The 17,067-nt window shown below is 35.7% G+C and overlaps 1 protein-coding gene across 4 annotated transcripts in view; it reads right to left on the bottom strand.

Annotated features, from left to right (window-relative positions):
• Positions 1–398: 398 nt before the first annotated feature.
• The window catches only part of LOC108731873 (putative glutamate synthase [NADPH]), a 35,726-nt gene continuing 19,057 nt past the window's right edge, over positions 399–17,067 (bottom strand). For 2 of the 4 annotated variants that reach the window (XM_018462415.1, XM_018462414.1), the window contains exons 5-26: positions 16,859–16,984; positions 16,276–16,419; positions 16,031–16,119; positions 15,106–15,310; positions 14,434–14,594; positions 12,102–12,207; positions 10,281–10,403; positions 9,720–9,722; positions 9,092–9,306; positions 8,597–8,696; positions 8,137–8,471; positions 7,812–8,052; positions 7,550–7,687; positions 7,019–7,204; positions 6,376–6,659; positions 5,460–6,216; positions 4,811–5,145; positions 4,545–4,683; positions 3,252–4,158; positions 2,575–2,972; positions 1,315–1,999; positions 399–1,010 (exon numbers count right to left, since the gene is read on the bottom strand). In XM_018462415.1, the coding sequence (XP_018317917.1) occupies positions 874–1,010; positions 1,315–1,999; positions 2,575–2,972; positions 3,252–4,158; positions 4,545–4,683; positions 4,811–5,145; positions 5,460–6,216; positions 6,376–6,659; positions 7,019–7,204; positions 7,550–7,687; positions 7,812–8,052; positions 8,137–8,471; positions 8,597–8,696; positions 9,092–9,306; positions 9,720–9,722; positions 10,281–10,403; positions 12,102–12,207; positions 14,434–14,594; positions 15,106–15,310; positions 16,031–16,119; positions 16,276–16,419; positions 16,859–16,984 (5,814 nt within the window). In that variant the 3' untranslated portion in view covers positions 399–873. Of the gene's footprint in view, positions 1,011–1,314; positions 2,000–2,574; positions 2,973–3,251; positions 4,159–4,544; positions 4,684–4,810; positions 5,146–5,459; positions 6,217–6,375; positions 6,660–7,018; positions 7,205–7,549; positions 7,688–7,811; positions 8,053–8,136; positions 8,472–8,596; positions 8,697–9,091; positions 9,307–9,719; positions 9,723–10,280; positions 10,404–12,101; positions 12,208–14,433; positions 14,595–15,105; positions 15,311–16,030; positions 16,120–16,275; positions 16,420–16,858; positions 16,985–17,067 lie in introns of those variants that run through there. The other 2 variants (XM_018462416.1, XM_018462417.1) reach the window with 2 other exon arrangements.

The following is a 17,067-nucleotide window of genomic DNA, read 5'->3' as shown; positions in this document are numbered from 1 at the left end:
CTTTAATTCCTCAAATTGCCAGTTTGTCGTAGCATAAATATAACAGATTTTTTTTAATGTGCAATAATTGTAGATTTGTGGTTTAAAGTTTCTAAAATTTCTTAGATTTCTTATTTTCCATTTAACTAATGTTAAATTTTTTGATTTTTTAGAACTGTTATATCTGTAAATTGAAATAATTAGATTTTTTATCACATAAAGTTAGGTATGTTTTAAAAATTTGTGAAATATAAAATTTTTCAATTTTTTGGATATAGTTGCCATATCTTTAAATTTTTGGTTCTTAAAATTTTTTGGAAGATTCTTGAATTTTTATAATGTTGAGTCACATATATCATTGTAATCCTTTATTTCTTCATATTTTGAAATTTTTTATTCTTGGAATTCTTCAATTTTCATATTTGTGGAAACTTGCTTTTGTAATATTCTCGTTGTTAGAATATTCGCACTCTTGAACCTTAAGATTTAATTTTTAGATGTCACGTAAAATTCGAACATACGAATTTTCTGATCTTTAGGTTCTCAAGATCTTTAGATGTTCAATTCTTTAAATTTTAAAAGCATTTAGCCCTAGAGGAACTCTTTGATCTTCATATCCTAGGAGCTATGAATCATTGGATTGTTTGAATCCGCGGATTTCCAAATGTTTACATTCTTTCAGACTCTTTCTGAACCCTACAATTCTAGGCTTGTATCTCCTTGGATTCGTGAAATTTTCGAATCCTCGGATCCTGGAGCACTCTTGTATCCTTGGATCTCCAAGAATTCTTCCCTTGCCTTCTAATAGTCGATATGACTCTTTCCTCACGGTACGCGTATACGGTGGATCTTTTCTTGTTTTAATTGGAAGACCAACATCCATCGTGAAGGTCCTTAAGCACTAACGTCGATTATGACACCACCGCTTCCGGGAAGGCCGGTTTCTCCCATCAAGGCCAAATCAACTTCCTTTGCGGCCAATCTACCTTCTGCAATCGCCCACACTACGAGAGACTGTCCACGTCTGCAATCTATTTTATAAAAATTCATATAATAACAAATATATAATATTCACGTCTTTGTAATTCATAATTACTAAACCAATTTAGACAATTAATGTGAAGATTATAATACTATCAATTTTAATTGGTGCAATGACTTTTATAATCAAAAGTTTGTGTGAAGTACAAGGTATAAAATTATTTTTAAATTATAATCGATACTAAGTTTATGATGCAAGATATGGACAATTTTTTGGTTGACAAATAATAAATTAGATAAAAAACAAACATTTTTTTATATAACGTATTTGGCGTAATAATATTATATACTAACCGCCTGCCGCATATATTTTGGATAAACTGGTACAATATTTCCCGACTGGAGTCTTATAGTTTCCTCTTTCATCCAATTCGGCGTTCACTTCCGTAGCGATGTACTTCTCGGGTCCAAGGAAACCCATTGCGAGCAATACTAGATCGCATTTGTACACTTTCTCCGAATTTGGTACGTCTTCCATTTTCCATCGACCATTCTCATCTTTCCGCCACTCCACGGTCGCCGTCCTGATGCCACACACGTGACCCTTTCCGTCATCCAAGAATTCCTTGCTCACTGTACTGTATCTACGCGGATCTCGGCCGAATTTCAGGGATACCTCCTCGTGACCATAATCGACCTTGAACACTCGCGGAAATTGAGGCCACGGGTTATCTTTGCCTCTCTGGGCTGGTGGTTCGGGCAAGATTTCAAAGGTTGTAATTGACTTTGCACCCTGACGTAGTGAAGTTGCTATACAATCGCATCCGGTGTCGCCGCCTCCGATAATGATAACGTTCTTGCCTTTGGCTATCAGCCGCATATCTAAGGGCGTTGCATTACCCATTTGTTTCTTTTGCCAGTGCTCTAGGAAGCTTACGGCAAAATGTATTCCCTCCAGCTGTCTACCTGGAATCGGCAGATCACGAGGCCATGTCGCGCCCGTACATAACATAATCGCGTCGTATTGTTCCTGAAGTTCCTGCAATGATATACATATGCGTGAGTATCGGAAAATTATTATATAAATAAATTTTGGAGACAAAGTACAAGTAGGAAATGAAAAAATCTGTTAGAGAGTATGTAAACATTAGAAATATACACATAGAAATGAGAAAATAATTCGTCATATGACGAACATACATGTGTAAATATAAGCAAAAATAAAACAACGTTAATTGGCTCTTTTATATAGACAAAGATCAAATATAAGCAAAAATATTATCCAATTTTTTTTGTTGCACGGAAAGAACAATTTTGCTGAAGTATCTAAAAATTTAGCTAGATACAAACCTGAAAATAATTTTGTTGTGGACTATCAAAATGATGTATGAAACACTTAAGTATGATGAGCAATGCTGCAAAAAATTTTGACTTCTAGCAACTAGTTAGAACGTTCTACATAATTATTTTGATAGAAAGAGAGAGAAAGTCTAACATTATTTTCTGTATCCAATTATATTTTTAGATACTTTAGCAAAATCGTTATTCCGGTGTATATATTTATGACTGTACACATAATATTGTAAAAAATTGTTATCAAACGCGCTCGTTTACCTGCATTGTAATGTCCTTTCCTACATCGATATTCGTTCTGAAGATGATTCCTTCAGCGGCGAGCAGAGAGACTCTTCTCTGTACAACCTGTTTAGATAACTTCATCGTCGGTATACCATATTGCAGCAACCCACCGATTCTGTCGTTTCTTTCAAATACAGTTACTGTGTGACCCGCTTTATTCAGTTGATGAGCGGCTGCCAATCCCGCGGGACCGGATCCGATTACAGCTACTAATCGTCCGGTTCTTCTCGTCGGTGGATGAGATACAATCCAGCCTTGTTCGAACGCGTGATCAATTATAGCGCACTCAATATTCTTGATTGTTACAGGTGGTTCAGAAATTCCTAAGACGCATGCACCCTCACAAGGTGCGGGACAGACTCTTCCAGTGAACTCTAGATTATTTAATTTCAAAGGGTTAGATATAGATCATCCACATATATGTAGTTGATCGATTAAAAAATATCAGTAAAAAGATGATATCTATTATTAGATGGAAACAATAATTGATTACTCCCATTAAATAATAATAAATGTAATAGAATGTGGAAATTATATACAAAAATAAAATTATATGCAAAAAATAAAATCAAGTTTGTTAATGGAAGGGGAATTTATCATTAAAGTGAGGAAGGATTTATATTTAGCAAAAATATTCTCATAAATTGACTTACCAGGAAAATTATTAGTTTGCAATAATTGATTCAAGGCCTCCTTCCAGTTTTGATGGAATACAAGATCGTTCCACTTAGGAATGATGTTGCCCAATGGGCAACCATGACTGCTCTGACAAAACGGAACACCACACTCCATACATCTTGCAGCTTGCACTCGCAGAGTTTTTCTGACACCCTGGAAATTGTATATCTCATCCCAGTCATCTATACGCTTCTCAACAGGTCTGTACATGATCTTCTGCCTTGAATACTTCATGAAGCCCTTGATCTTGTCCAATTTTCGCTGTGCCATCTCCGCGTCTTCTATTGAATCTTCTATATCTTTGATCTTGCCGTTTGTTATTTGTGCATTACCGTTAATGACGTTGGGAATTTGTTGCTTTTCCTCTTCCAGCTGTTTGAGGGCTCGCTGATACTCGTAAGGAAAGACCTTGACGAATCTTGTAGTCGGTTCTGGCCATGTGGTGAGCAAGTCTTGTGCAATCAGTGAGCCGGTCTTTTCGATGAATTCCTCCAATAGTTGTTTCACATAGGCGATTTCTTCTGGTTTATTGAGCGGTAATAACTCCACCATTTCGGGATTACACTTACTCTTGAAAGAACCATCGACATCCAAAATATACGCGATTCCACCGGACATTCCGGCCGCGAAATTTCTGCCGGTAAGACCCAAAATTAAAGCGCAACCACCGGTCATATACTCGCAACCGTGATCACCCACACCCTCCACTACGACAATCGCTCCACTATTACGTACGCTGAATCTTTCAGCAGCGATACCACGGAAATAGGCCTTTCCGGAAGTAGCTCCATAAAGACAAACATTCCCGACGATTACGTTCGCCTCCGAGTTGAATTCAGAATCCTTTGGCGGGTATATAACGATTTCACCTCCGCAGAGACCCTGCAAATAGAATTATTTTATTTCTTCTGTACAAAAGAGCAAGCTATTAAAAATAGTTAAAGTTTTAATATTTTGGTATTTAATGCGATACAATACAAAGTTGAATGGATCAATATAAAATTATGTATAAATTATTTGTGTTATAAATTTTCAAAAGTTTAAGGACGTAGGTACATGGACCATTTCATTGCTCCACAGAAAAAGACCAGTTCACACGAGGTAACTTCGTGGCGCGAGACAAACGTTTCGCTTAGGCCTCTTGTGAACAGGTCGACGTCTTTTATCGTGGCACCACAAAGTAGTTTCGTATGAATGGTCGGTGTACTTTTTCTGTAGCCTAATAATGAAATGACCAGTGTGTCCGCACCCTAAGAAACTTTACTTACTTTGCCGACGTAATCGTTAGCGTCGCCTTCAAGAGTAACATGAATACCCTTTGTCATAAAAGCGCAAAAACTTTGACCTGCAGAGCCTTTCATCTTGATATTAATGCTATGCTCGGGCAATCCAGTTTCTCCAAATCGTCTACAAAATAATTATAAGATAAATAAAATTAAGAAAGTTAAAATCATTGATAAAAATGATGTATCAGCTTTGCTTTATCTATTTTTTCTACGTGAAAAAAATTTTTTTTAAATATTAGCGTACTTACTTAGCTATATGATAACTCAGTGTCGAACCAAATGCCCTACATTCGTTGTTAATGTTCATTTCGATGTCGACTCGATTGTGTACTCCGTTCAAAACAGGCTCAGCTAGTTCAATTAGTTTATTGTCAAGTCTGTTCTCCAGCTGGAAATCTTGTTTTACGGTGCCGCCCTTGATATTGACGCCAGGTCGTAAGTCCAGTGCGCTTCGTAGAACGTTGCTGAGATTCAGAGTCTTGGCTTTCTCAACAGAGATATCGTCACGTACTTTAAGGAGATCTGTGCGTCCAATTAGATCCTGGAACTTGCGGATGCCCAAGTTCGCCATATGCGAACGTACCTGTAGAAATAAGGAAATTAATAGAAATGATTTAATATGTATGTTAAAATAATACTTCATATTTATACAAATTTAATTGTATCATATTAAAGTTTCTCAATTTTAACATAAAAGTCTAATTTAATTAATATTTTACTGTTAATATTTTGGTTTAATAATCATTTTGAGAATAAAATCCATTTAAAAGAATAATGAAAAAACATGAAAATAACAGTAAAAATGAGCAAGATATAAATAGACAAACCAAGCTAAAAAATATTAGGATAAATGAAAGACGATGACGTTAAAAATAACAACGCATAAATCATTCCTACCTCTTCAGCCAATGCGAAGAAGAAATTAATCACATGCTCTGGCTTGCCCTCGAATTTCTTTCGCAATATCGGATCTTGCGTGGCGATGCCCACTGGGCAAGTGTTCAAGTGGCATTTTCTCATCATTGTGCAGCCCATTGCGATCAGTGGAGCGGTGCTGAAACCGAATTCGTCTGCACCAAGCAGCGCAGCCACCAGAATGTCGAAACCTGTACGCAGCTGGCCATCCGCCTGCACAATCATGCGCGATCTCAGATTGTTTAGGGTCAGCACCTGATGCGTCTCGGCAATGCCTAATTCCCAGGGCAAACCGGCGGACTTGATGCCGGTCCAGCTGCTGGCACCAGTGCCGCCGTCGTGGCCTGATATCACCACGTGTTCGGCCTTACCCTTAGCAACGCCAGCGGCGACGACACCCACTCCGACCTCAGATACAAGTTTGACGGAGATACGGGCGTTTGGATTAGCGCACTTAAGATCATAAATTAGCTCGGCCAAGTCTTCGATCGAATAGATGTCATGATGTGGTGGCGGCGAGATCAAACCGACTCCGGGTACCGAATGCCTAGTGGCAGCAATCTCTGCGGTGACTTTATAACCAGGAAGCTCGCCGCCCTCACCGGGTTTTGCGCCTTGTGCCATCTTAATCTGCAAATCGTCTGCGTTTGCCAGGTAACTGGCAGTAACGCCAAAGCGTCCACTTGCTACCTGTTTGATAGACGAACGCTTGCTAAACTCCGGGTCTTGGTTTAGATACCTGTTAGATAATGATAAACAATTGGTTACAGATTTAATCAATATTGTTTACGTTAATTAGTCGCAATAATGCTAAAGTCTTCAAAATCGTCAGGAAAGACCGAGACATCGAAACTTTTAGGTCGTCAAATTCCTCATCTTATTTTCTTCTTTATTATACCTGTCTGCATTTTCACCACCTTCGCCGGTGTTCGACTTGCCACCGATGCGATTCATAGCGATTGCCAGAGTAGTGTGAGATTCCATGGAGATGCTGCCAAAACTCATTGCGCCGGTCGCGAAGCGTTTCACGATTTCTGATGCAGATTCCACGTCCGTGATGGGAATCGGATTGCGCGACTTCTTCAGCTCGAGTTGGCCACGCAAAGTGCAACCTTTCACTACTTCCATCGTGGTCTTGCGATAATTCTCATAAGCAGAGTTGTTTTTGGAGACAACATATTCCTGATGAAAGAAAGATGATTATAAAGGGAAAATATAGAATAAGGTAATACAATTTTGAACATTGTATAATTTGGAACGAAATAAGGTTTGAATCTAATTTCAAGGTTCAAGTTTGATAATCCTGATCTTATTGCGTGAAGAATATTGAACGGTACCAGGAAAAAAACAAATTTGAACCTTGAAAATTGGATTCAATCTTATTTCATTCAGAATTATACCATGTTTATAATTATATTACCTTGTCCTATTTTACACATTTATATATTTTTCAGAATAAAAATTTTGCATATAATTACATTTTTTTGTAGTAGATGTAAATTATCGATATTTTAGTTTTTAGAACACTATGTTTTTATTACCTGTAAACTAGCGATGCTAGCAGGATCATTAATATGTTTCTCGCCACCGGATCGCCAATGATAAATTCCTGGATTGCGAATGACCAGCAAATCCATCGGTTTGTCCCAGTACGTCATTTGATGTCGCTGGAACGCTTCTTTGCCCAAAATATCGAACGTCACACCACCAATACGAGAATGAGTACCCTGAAAAATTCAAGTCGGTTTGCAATTAACAAAAATATTATTTTTACTATGTAATGTGATAAATGAAATTTTTAATTGACAATAAGATGCATCATTCATGAATTCAAATCATTAAATGATCATTAATTGGATCCTATTTTAATCATATGCATCTAAAGAACAAAAAAATGTTATTTAAAAGAGAATTACTTATTTTTGTGATTACAAATATTTAAAAAAATTAGAAACATTTGATAAATATATATATTATTTATTTACTAAAAACTACTTTTAATAATAATGTATATGAATATATACATTTTTTAAAACTCTTGTACTATATTAGGTACTGTGACAAAAACATACCTTGAAACATTTATCGATGACTTCGTCGGCCAATCCAACTGCTTCGAATATCTGCGCTCCTTTGTAAGATTGCAAAGTCGAGATTCCCATCTTGGCCATCACTTTCGCGATTCCTCGTTCCATAGCATCTGCGTAATTCTGCGGAATTTAAACGATTAGTCATTAGATAATTTTTATATATTTCTATTTTTCATATTCATACAAACAGACTTTTTTTATCATTAACATCTCTAAACAATAATTTTAGTTTTGCGAGGCTTACCTTATAAATAACATCGTCGGTAAAGGTTTCATCGAAAACGTGATCTGCTCTTAGATTTTTGGCCATCTCAAATACTAAATAAGGACATATGGCATCTGCTCCGTAACCAAGTAATACGCAAATATGATGCACCTCTCGAGCCTCAGCGGTTTCCAGTATGAGACCGACTTTCATTCGCTGCCTCTCTTCGATCAAATGATGATGAACAGCACCTAGCGCTAATAGGCTACTTACCGGAATCCTAAAATCAACAAACGAATGTAAATTTTAGTTTTATTTCTTTCAAGATTAATTTAGAATATATTTTTATTCAGATTGGACTCACCTTGTCGGACCACCTTGTCGATCAGATAACACGAGCAATTGATAACCATCCCTAGCAGCCGCATTAGCCTCATTATTAACGCGATTCAGTGTCTTTAACAAACCGCCAGGCCCGTCTTCAAGAGGGTAAGTGATATCGATCACTTTTGTTCTCCAATTGCGATGGGTCGTATGCTTGAGAACCTCGAGATCCCTTAAAGACAATATCGGTTGAGGCAAGAATAGACGATGTACTTGTAGTTCGTTCGGCTCCAAAATGTTACTCTCAGGCCCAATTGGACAGAGCATTGACATTACGATCTTTTCACGGAATGGATCGATCGGTGGATTCGTTACCTAGATAGAAATTATAATTTGAAATTAATACATACATTAAATATGTCGGATTGTATTTAGTTGCTAAATTAATTTTTATAATTTTTTCTGTTTCTCAAGTTAATGATAGTCAAATTTTTGCGTACCTGCGCGAATAATTGCTTGAAGTATTCGTATAATAATGGTTGAAATTCCGATAAACACGCTAGAGGAGCGTCGTTGCCCATAGATCCTAACGCTTCTTTCCTGAAAAAAAATTTTTGTGGTTCGTTAATATTTATTGATAAAAACATTATTATTTACGAAAAAATTATAATTTATAATATTGAGATAATAGTATTATATACAATATAATAATCGAAATCTCTCTCTCTCTCTCTCTCTCTCTCTCTCTCTCGACTTTATTAAAGGGAAAAAAGATATTTCGAACAATATTGGGAACAATGTCGTTTAATGATGATACATTAAATTTGTAATAGATCTATGAACATCACACAGATCTTTAAATTTATAAAAATTTTTAATATTAATACTTATTTATTGTTCTACATGAAATATTAGACATACTGTAGAATTTACTGTAGAATATTATTAGAAATACTATTTCTATTGATAAGAAAAAAAATTATTGGTATACATACTTAGTTTGCACCATAGGTAGAAGTAGTAAATTAATAGTCTCCAGAGTATAGCCGTAAAGAGAGAGCCGTTTGTCGCCGCTCCAAATTTTATTCACGGCCGAAACCTCGTTTACGCCGTTGATAGCGTTCTTTTTTTCGACAGATAGACTATTTTCGATTATGTCCCCTGCATTGCTATTGTAAACATGTGTGGCACGCAATTCATCCATAGTGATCTGCGTTCAAAAAAGCATCACCAACTACTAGATACCAAAATTATGAGCGTCGCAAAAGTAAAGCTGAAGAGTAGAATTGGTACCGCAATTGAATTGCTTTCAGAGTTTCTATGATCGAGCACAAGCAGATATCAAACCGAGAGTTCTATTAGCAATTGAATAATTAATAAGTTAGATAATAACAAAAATACGAAAAGATAAAGTTAATAGGTGCAATGAATTTCCATGCAAAATAGAATTATCTGAGATTTTTTTCAGAGACATTTCTACTTACACACATATTCAAATATTTCGCTATTATATTACTACCTACTATACATACTAATTTGTATTTTTTTATTATATTGCTACTTCCAACTGTACATCGCATTGAAAGAAATTAATATACTTATAATGGTATGAGAACGACTCACCCTCTGCATATGTGATGATAACAGCATGTACAGCAGTGCCAAAAAGGTTAATTTTGCATTAGATATTTTTCTTGTGATTTTAATGCCAATTTTTATGCGATTATGTTATTGCAATTTTCATTAAACCCAACGAAATTACTAAGTTAAATATTTCACAAAGAACATTGACATTTAATGATTTTAGAATGCATTAATTAATTAGGTGTGTTAATCAATAACAAAGAGAAAAGCGAAGAGTTATTTAATTTTCGAGCTATAGGCTTCAGCTATGATATGTGACATTATTTTTCATGCAAGCACGTTAATTTTAATATAACTTATGTATAAAACATAAATAAACTATATACAGAGTTTTTCATAATTGATATCTTTACCATAACAGAAAAGTTCGTGAGAAAAAACCAGATTATAAAAAAACTTCTTGACTTTTTTTTATCTCGGACAATCATCTTTTTAAGTAGGATTTAAAATTCGGCCTTATTTTCAAAGTAAAATTTAATCACGACAATGTAACAATTGGTCGTGAATTGTTCTCGATTGACGAAAAACATATTTAGCTACCTGTTCCTTGAGCCACTTGGAATGAGGCCTGCTTCGAGCGATTTGCAACTTCAGTTCGACATCTTGTATGATCCTCTTCTCTTCGGTATCAACGAGAAGCATCCGGCCGGGCTTCAAGCGACTCTGCAAATAAAAGAGTACACCAATAATCGCCATAGAACGGGTTCGACACGTCGATGATCGACATTCATATGACAGCACTGGATGACGGTCCTACAGCTCTATACAAACCTAGTCCCTAGATGACAAATTATACATCATACATGATACATGATTAAAAAATAAATAAAATACGATATATGTGATTAGCTATTATACATGTATACTAACATACAGCGAGTAGGTATTGCGACAATCGATTGATGACAATCTGCCCTTACCGACTCTTTGGGTATCGCTATCGATTTACCTTTAATCCTCGAATGTGACATTTCTGCAGCTTCATCAGAGAAATGAAAGAAAGTGCACGCATAAAATATACATTTGAGGATTACCGAATCCTGGATGAAGTCAGTGATGATCGTCTCAATGGTTGGTATTGGTGATCATCGGCCAGTGTAAAGGCAGAGTGCCAGTACATTACATTGTTTTGGCAATATTTGAGATCTATAGAATTCGCACAAAATCATTCGACGAGCGTAAATTGCTTTATTCCTGTCCGCACGGTAGAACTCTGTTTATTGAACTATTTACACACGAGCATCTGTTTCGATGCGCTCGATTGATCATCTGAGACACAAGTCCTACTTATGGAGACGATACACTTGTTGCTTCCGACAGAGATGCCAAAATGTAATGAGTAATGTATTTGTTAGACATAGATGAAATATGATGAGAAAAAAAGTGATTTGTGTAGTAAACAAATCGCATGATGGTGCTTGCATCCCAGAACGAAGACGCCCATAGATTTAAGAACCTGGCCGTGGATGCAACATATGTAACCAAGGACGTACATGATCAACGATTTGTACAACCAAAGACCTCTGGAACTTAAAATTTGCGTAAGCATGCAATTATCAAGCCATAAATCTGCAAAAACCATTATTCCGTGGAATCAACAAGCTATGTTTTCTCCCAATGCTGTCCTTAGAATTTTATTGTTTTGGAAATTTCTTGATTTTCTAATAAAGAGAGTTCTGCCGTATCGCCACCTCCTCTTCCTTCTTTTCTAGTAAGAAATCAGCAGGAGGCCAACAAAGCGAGTTTTGTGACATAATAATAATTAGTCGACGAGACAAATGTGAACCGTCGAGAATGATGGCGAGAAGACGCGTTATTGAAGCTAGATATGCACTTGAGAGTTTCATTGACACGAGAATCACTCTGTTGGAGAGTATTTTCGAAAATTGATTAAAAGCTCACTCTTGATGATCAATGCTATCGGCCATTGAACAATGCCGACGAAAGTTGCTCTCGGACAGTAAAACTTTCAAGTGACATTAAAAAATCCAAGGCGGCTTATCGCGCGATTAAGCGCGCAAGCATTGTTTTTATACAATTGTAATGCGAGCAGGCTCTTTCGTCGCTTCCGTAGAGAGATTGTTGACCAGAGAGGAAACGATCCAAACTTCCCTGGGTAGACGCGAGGGCCTCCTTGGTTGCTCTTCTACTAGCTGAAATTGCTGTATTTCGGGGAGAAATGTAGAGAATAGGCGCGGAGATGAGAGAAAGAGGGCTGGGGGAAAAAGATTGAGCATACGGGGGTTGATTCGTCGGTAAATCATAAATCACTGCGAGCTAGCTGTCTCCGCCTCAGACAGAGTGAGAGACACTCCTGTGGGACCGGCTGGTGCTTGGGATGCGCATATTTCCTTCGTTTACCTTCAGGACTACATTGCTGGGCGGAGTATCATAGACGCCCACTTCGGACGCCATCACCATCATGTTATCCTTAGTGACGTAGAAGCGCGATGGGCGCAGGCCGTTTCTGCCAAACAAAAATTCAAAAAGGTCTTTTGTATTTCACACCACCTCTGTGTCTCGCGCTAGGTATCAGCTGAGTGAACTACATTGCTGTTCGTTCGTTCGCTTGCCTGCCTTCCTGCTGGCTTACTCGCGTTATACTCTCTCTTTCGCTCTCTATATCATCTTTCTTTCTCTCGCTCTCTCAGTCTCTTGGTCTAGGCCCTATTTACCTGCATTAGCAGCACGTTGGGACAACGATGGACACTTAGTAAATCGTAAACATCGATTCTCACTTCGGCTGTGCAGAGCAAGACAGGGCAAAGGGAAGTCGCGCGAAATTTTTCTGACGTATTTTCTTTTTTTTTATTTGTTTCTTTATACTCTTTTGCGTGACATACCGTCCTTTTTACATTCAAGTGATTACTTTCAATCTGAATAATTATTCTTCATTTTAATTTTATATTTAAAAGTAATTTCATGTTTTGCAAGATGCTACAAGTTAACTATGAATATATTAAAAAAACAACTTAAATAATTACTTTATTATTAAAATACTGATAAACTTGATTAATTAACTTTGAAAAAAACAATATTATTAAAACAGAAATTTATTTAATTGCTAAGTATGATAAAAAAACTAAAGTGTTTTAGGAAATTTATTTATAATTTTCGGTAAATAACGATGGTAATCAATTTAAAAATTTTGAAATCTCTATTTGTGATGTTATTTTCAATTCTAAAATTTCCTAGGATAATCTATTACATTAATTTCTTTTTCACGATCATTGCTTAATGTAAAGCTTTCTACTCTTATCTAAAAATAAAATAGCGTCTCGATTAAACGTAAGCTTTAATAACTTTTCTAACGTAATTTTTGTAAAAATATCCTTATAGAGAAATTTCTATTTTTCTCTGAAGAATATTTTTATCGTACGTTTTATTCCGCGTAATCTTTGTAGAAAAAAAACTGAATTTATGGGATGAAAGGTGTTTTTATTTGTCCCCCATTCGATTGCACGACTTCCCTTTGCCTTAGAAATCCATGTTTACCTGTACCCGAGTATATCTCTATTCTTGCAAAGCGTAGGCAATACGCCCACGTAGCCTAGCATTCTTTCTTCGCGGCTCCCCTAACAAACGACACCGCAAAGTCCTTTCGTTCGGCTCATTTCTTTTTCAATAGGATTCTTTCAACACTTTGAATTTGACCTCAATTCAATTCTTTGCTTCTCTCATTGTATTTATTTTGGAGCTGTACTTCGAAAAGTTTCCAATAACAGACAACAAAGAAGTATTTTCATATCAAATTACATTAATAAAATTGCGAAGTAAGATAATAGTGACAGAAAATTAAAAAGTAAGAAAATACCTGCTGTAATATAACAGAAATGCTGCAAAGAATTAATTAAATCGCGTGATTTTAATTTTTAATTAATGTTTATTCTTAGCTGTCAACGCGAATTTCAATTTCATCGTTGTGAAACATTTTATTATTTTTTTGCTCTTTGCAAATTAGATAATAAATATTTCAGATTTTTTTTGTTACATGCCTGCGAAATACTTACAATGATATTTGCAATTCTTCCTTCGATATAATTTAATTAATTCGCTATTGTACGGAATTATTTCAGTGCAAAGAATTCACTTGCTTACCTGTACCTGTACAGCTTCCAGCAAATTTATGCGAATTCTTTCTAATGGTTCTCGGGAATTATATACGATAGCGAATTAACAAACATTTCTTTCACATTTTTTTAACACGTCGACAGTTAAGAGTTTAATTTATCGCCGCATTTATTTAGTTTTAACAATCTGATATTTCTCAGTTTGTACATTTTAAAAGTTTTTAAATTATAATAATATGTAAGCCAACGAATATATTTCACGTTATTAATGTACAAACAATGTTTGGTAACATTTTCTCTTCAACATTCTTAAAAGAAATAATAATATTAGAAAAGAATCTGTATCCAATATTTATGTTTAATATCAAAATATTTTTAATTATAAAATGCGGCTTATGTAACATCAGCGCGACTAGAGTCAAAGTGTTGAAAGTCAGTGGAACCAAAGATCCAGAAATCCGCAAAACTGCGAATCATTTTCGATCCGAGAAGTCGCAGACTCATGGATCTATGGATACATACAAATGTGGCAAAGGTTACCAGACAGCACGAACGAGAGGGAAGTGGAGCCTACGTAAAAACGTGTAATAAACATGTCGTAGTAAGAGATAAAAAGTTTCTACCTGTCTAAGATAGCACCGACGTAGCGACCGTCGGTGAAGGTCAGAAGAGCCGGACCGTCCCAGGGTTCCATGGCACACGCCGCCCAATGATAGAAGTCCCGCTTTTCAGTAGCCATCGTTAAATCATTCTGCCAAGCCTCTGGTACCATTGTCATGACAGCCTGGATTCAGTAACGATGTTTCAAGTGTTTGTTCGAAGACCGAGATTCTTGAAATCAAGAAACTGCGAAACTAAAGAACCGTAATGCGCGCAGCAATTCAGAGAATTGATGAAATGAAGAACATTTAGCCATGTAAATTCTGTATTATTCAAAGATCAGTGGTGTCTCAGATCTTTAGAAGCAGAGACAAAGATTTTTTGTTTTTCGAAAAAAATTGAAGTACCTAGCAAAAGTAGAAGAAAATATCTAATAAATAAAAGAAAGCTTTTGAAACAAAGAATCTACGAAATCAAAGATTAAGAATTGTTACGAAACATTTTATGGAGATTTAAAAAAAATTCTTAGAATTTGTCTAAATCTGTGAAACCGATGATTTCTGGAAATAAATATCTTTGAGAACGATTTATAGAAATGTGGAATCAATTTTCCGTAAGATCGAGAATTTATAGCAATACTTTATATTTCAATATTAGACGACGTTTCTTGCATATATTTCGTAACATAAATTTACCTCGGGCAAAGAGCGTTGTCCTGCCATCACCAAGAACTCGAGCACACAGTCCGCTGATCCAGAGTCAGAGAGATTCGGTTCTACGACTGGATAGAGCAGCTTCAGTTGATCGCCGTATATTTGACTGCTCATCACACCTTCTCGCGCCTTCATAAAGTTGACATTGCCGCGCAGGGTATTAATTTCGCCGTTGTGAGCAAGCAAGCTATGGACAAACGTCGCAAGTTATATCAATGTTTGGCAGATTGCGGTTTTGAAACGGAAACCTGCGAAAACTACGATTACATTACGATAAGGTGTTATTTATCGTTAATGCAAGACTACCGAATTATTTTGCAGTGTTACCTATAAAATAAACATAAATTATGGATCTTTGATATACCGAAAAGGAAATGCGCAAAAAAACAAGAACGAGAGAGGTGTTATAAGTAGTCGATAATTAATATGCTGACCTTGTTCGATAAGGCTTTAAAATGGAGTTTTTATCTTTTAGTTATTTATAACATAAGTATGTTTTTTTAGTTTCACAATGAAAAAAGTCATGAAAAAAGATTCGAAAAAACATTTAAATACTTCTATTCGTATTTTAAGTCTATTTTATCGGCTTTTTTGTTTCTTTTGAGTAAAAATAGCAGTTTCATGTATTTTTCAAGCAATAACATTAAACATTTTAACTATATGATTGACGATAGAAAGCTATAGTTAAAATTTTTCGCAGAAATTTTTTATTTTTATTACGAAAAATAACGAAATTAAAAAACACAAATATTTCCTCGTTCCCAATTCACTATTAAAAGAGATGAATTAAGAAATGAATGAAGTTTTTCAGAGAAGTGGTCATGGAGAAATGATCATTTATAGTATATTATCTTATTCACCATATTTTTATATTCCATATTTATAGGATTTTTATGTAGTATCTTACCGTAAAGGATGCGCTCTTTCCCAACTCGGAAAAGTGTTTGTGGAGAACCGTGTGTGTACCAGTGCCAGATAGGTCTCGAATTTCGGAGACTGATATAAAAAAGAAAAAAATTTATATAATATTACATTACTGTTCTCCAAGCTGTTCTCGTTACGACACACGTAATTTATTTTATGTAAGACTTTCAGATAACAACGACACTTTTCTGAAAAAAAAGAAACCAGGACAGAATAACTTGAACTCACCTTCAAGTCCGTGAAATAAAGCCATAACTGATCAGCGGTGAGCTGACCTTTGTAAACGACTGTTTTCAACGACAATGAGCAAATGTAGTATCGCAATTCTGGTCGCGAAATTGAATGCGATGATCTCTTCCTCAGCACGAAAATCTGACAAATAGAATGCGATAAAAATGTAAGAAACGTTAAATTTACGATTGATCAAACAAAGGATTCGTGTACATATTTAATCTTTAAAATCGTGGCTATCTACGATGCGAATCCAAATATTAATTTTATAAATTGGCAAAGTTGTTTAATGCCAAGTCGTTTAATTCAGAATACAGTATAAAGCGCCTAACTTTATTGATTCATTAAAAATTAATTCTTAGGGAATCTTTCAAGAGAAGATCTGAAGACAATGGAAATATTAATTACCAATCAACAGATATTTTCGTAATAATAGTAGAAGATAAATTATTTTTCGATGGTAATTATAGTATAAAGTTAAAATGTAAAGATACAACGAAACACTGACCAGAATTAATTGATTTGAGGCACAACTCGACTTTAAGGACTAGATAAATTACTTATGAGATAAATTACTTACCTGTCGCTTAAGTGTTTCCGCATCCTGATCGCCAGTAACGAATACTTGACGCATGTACGGTTCGCATTTCTTCGCCACTTGGCCAATTTGGGAGCTATCGGTGGGAACATTACGCCAACACAGCACCTACAAATTACACGATCTCGAGAATATGCGAAGAGAAGGTAGCATATTTAATACACGCCAAACAATGCGATAATTTAAGCATT

The sequence above is a fragment of the Mycetomoellerius zeteki genome, unplaced genomic scaffold (genome assembly GCF_001594055.1).
Source record: "Mycetomoellerius zeteki isolate Tzet28-1 unplaced genomic scaffold, Tzet1.0 scaffold140, whole genome shotgun sequence".
Classification (NCBI taxonomy): domain Eukaryota; kingdom Metazoa; phylum Arthropoda; class Insecta; order Hymenoptera; family Formicidae; genus Mycetomoellerius; species Mycetomoellerius zeteki.
Note: the sequence above shows the minus strand (reverse complement) of the source record. Positions and strands in the feature narration are given on the sequence as shown.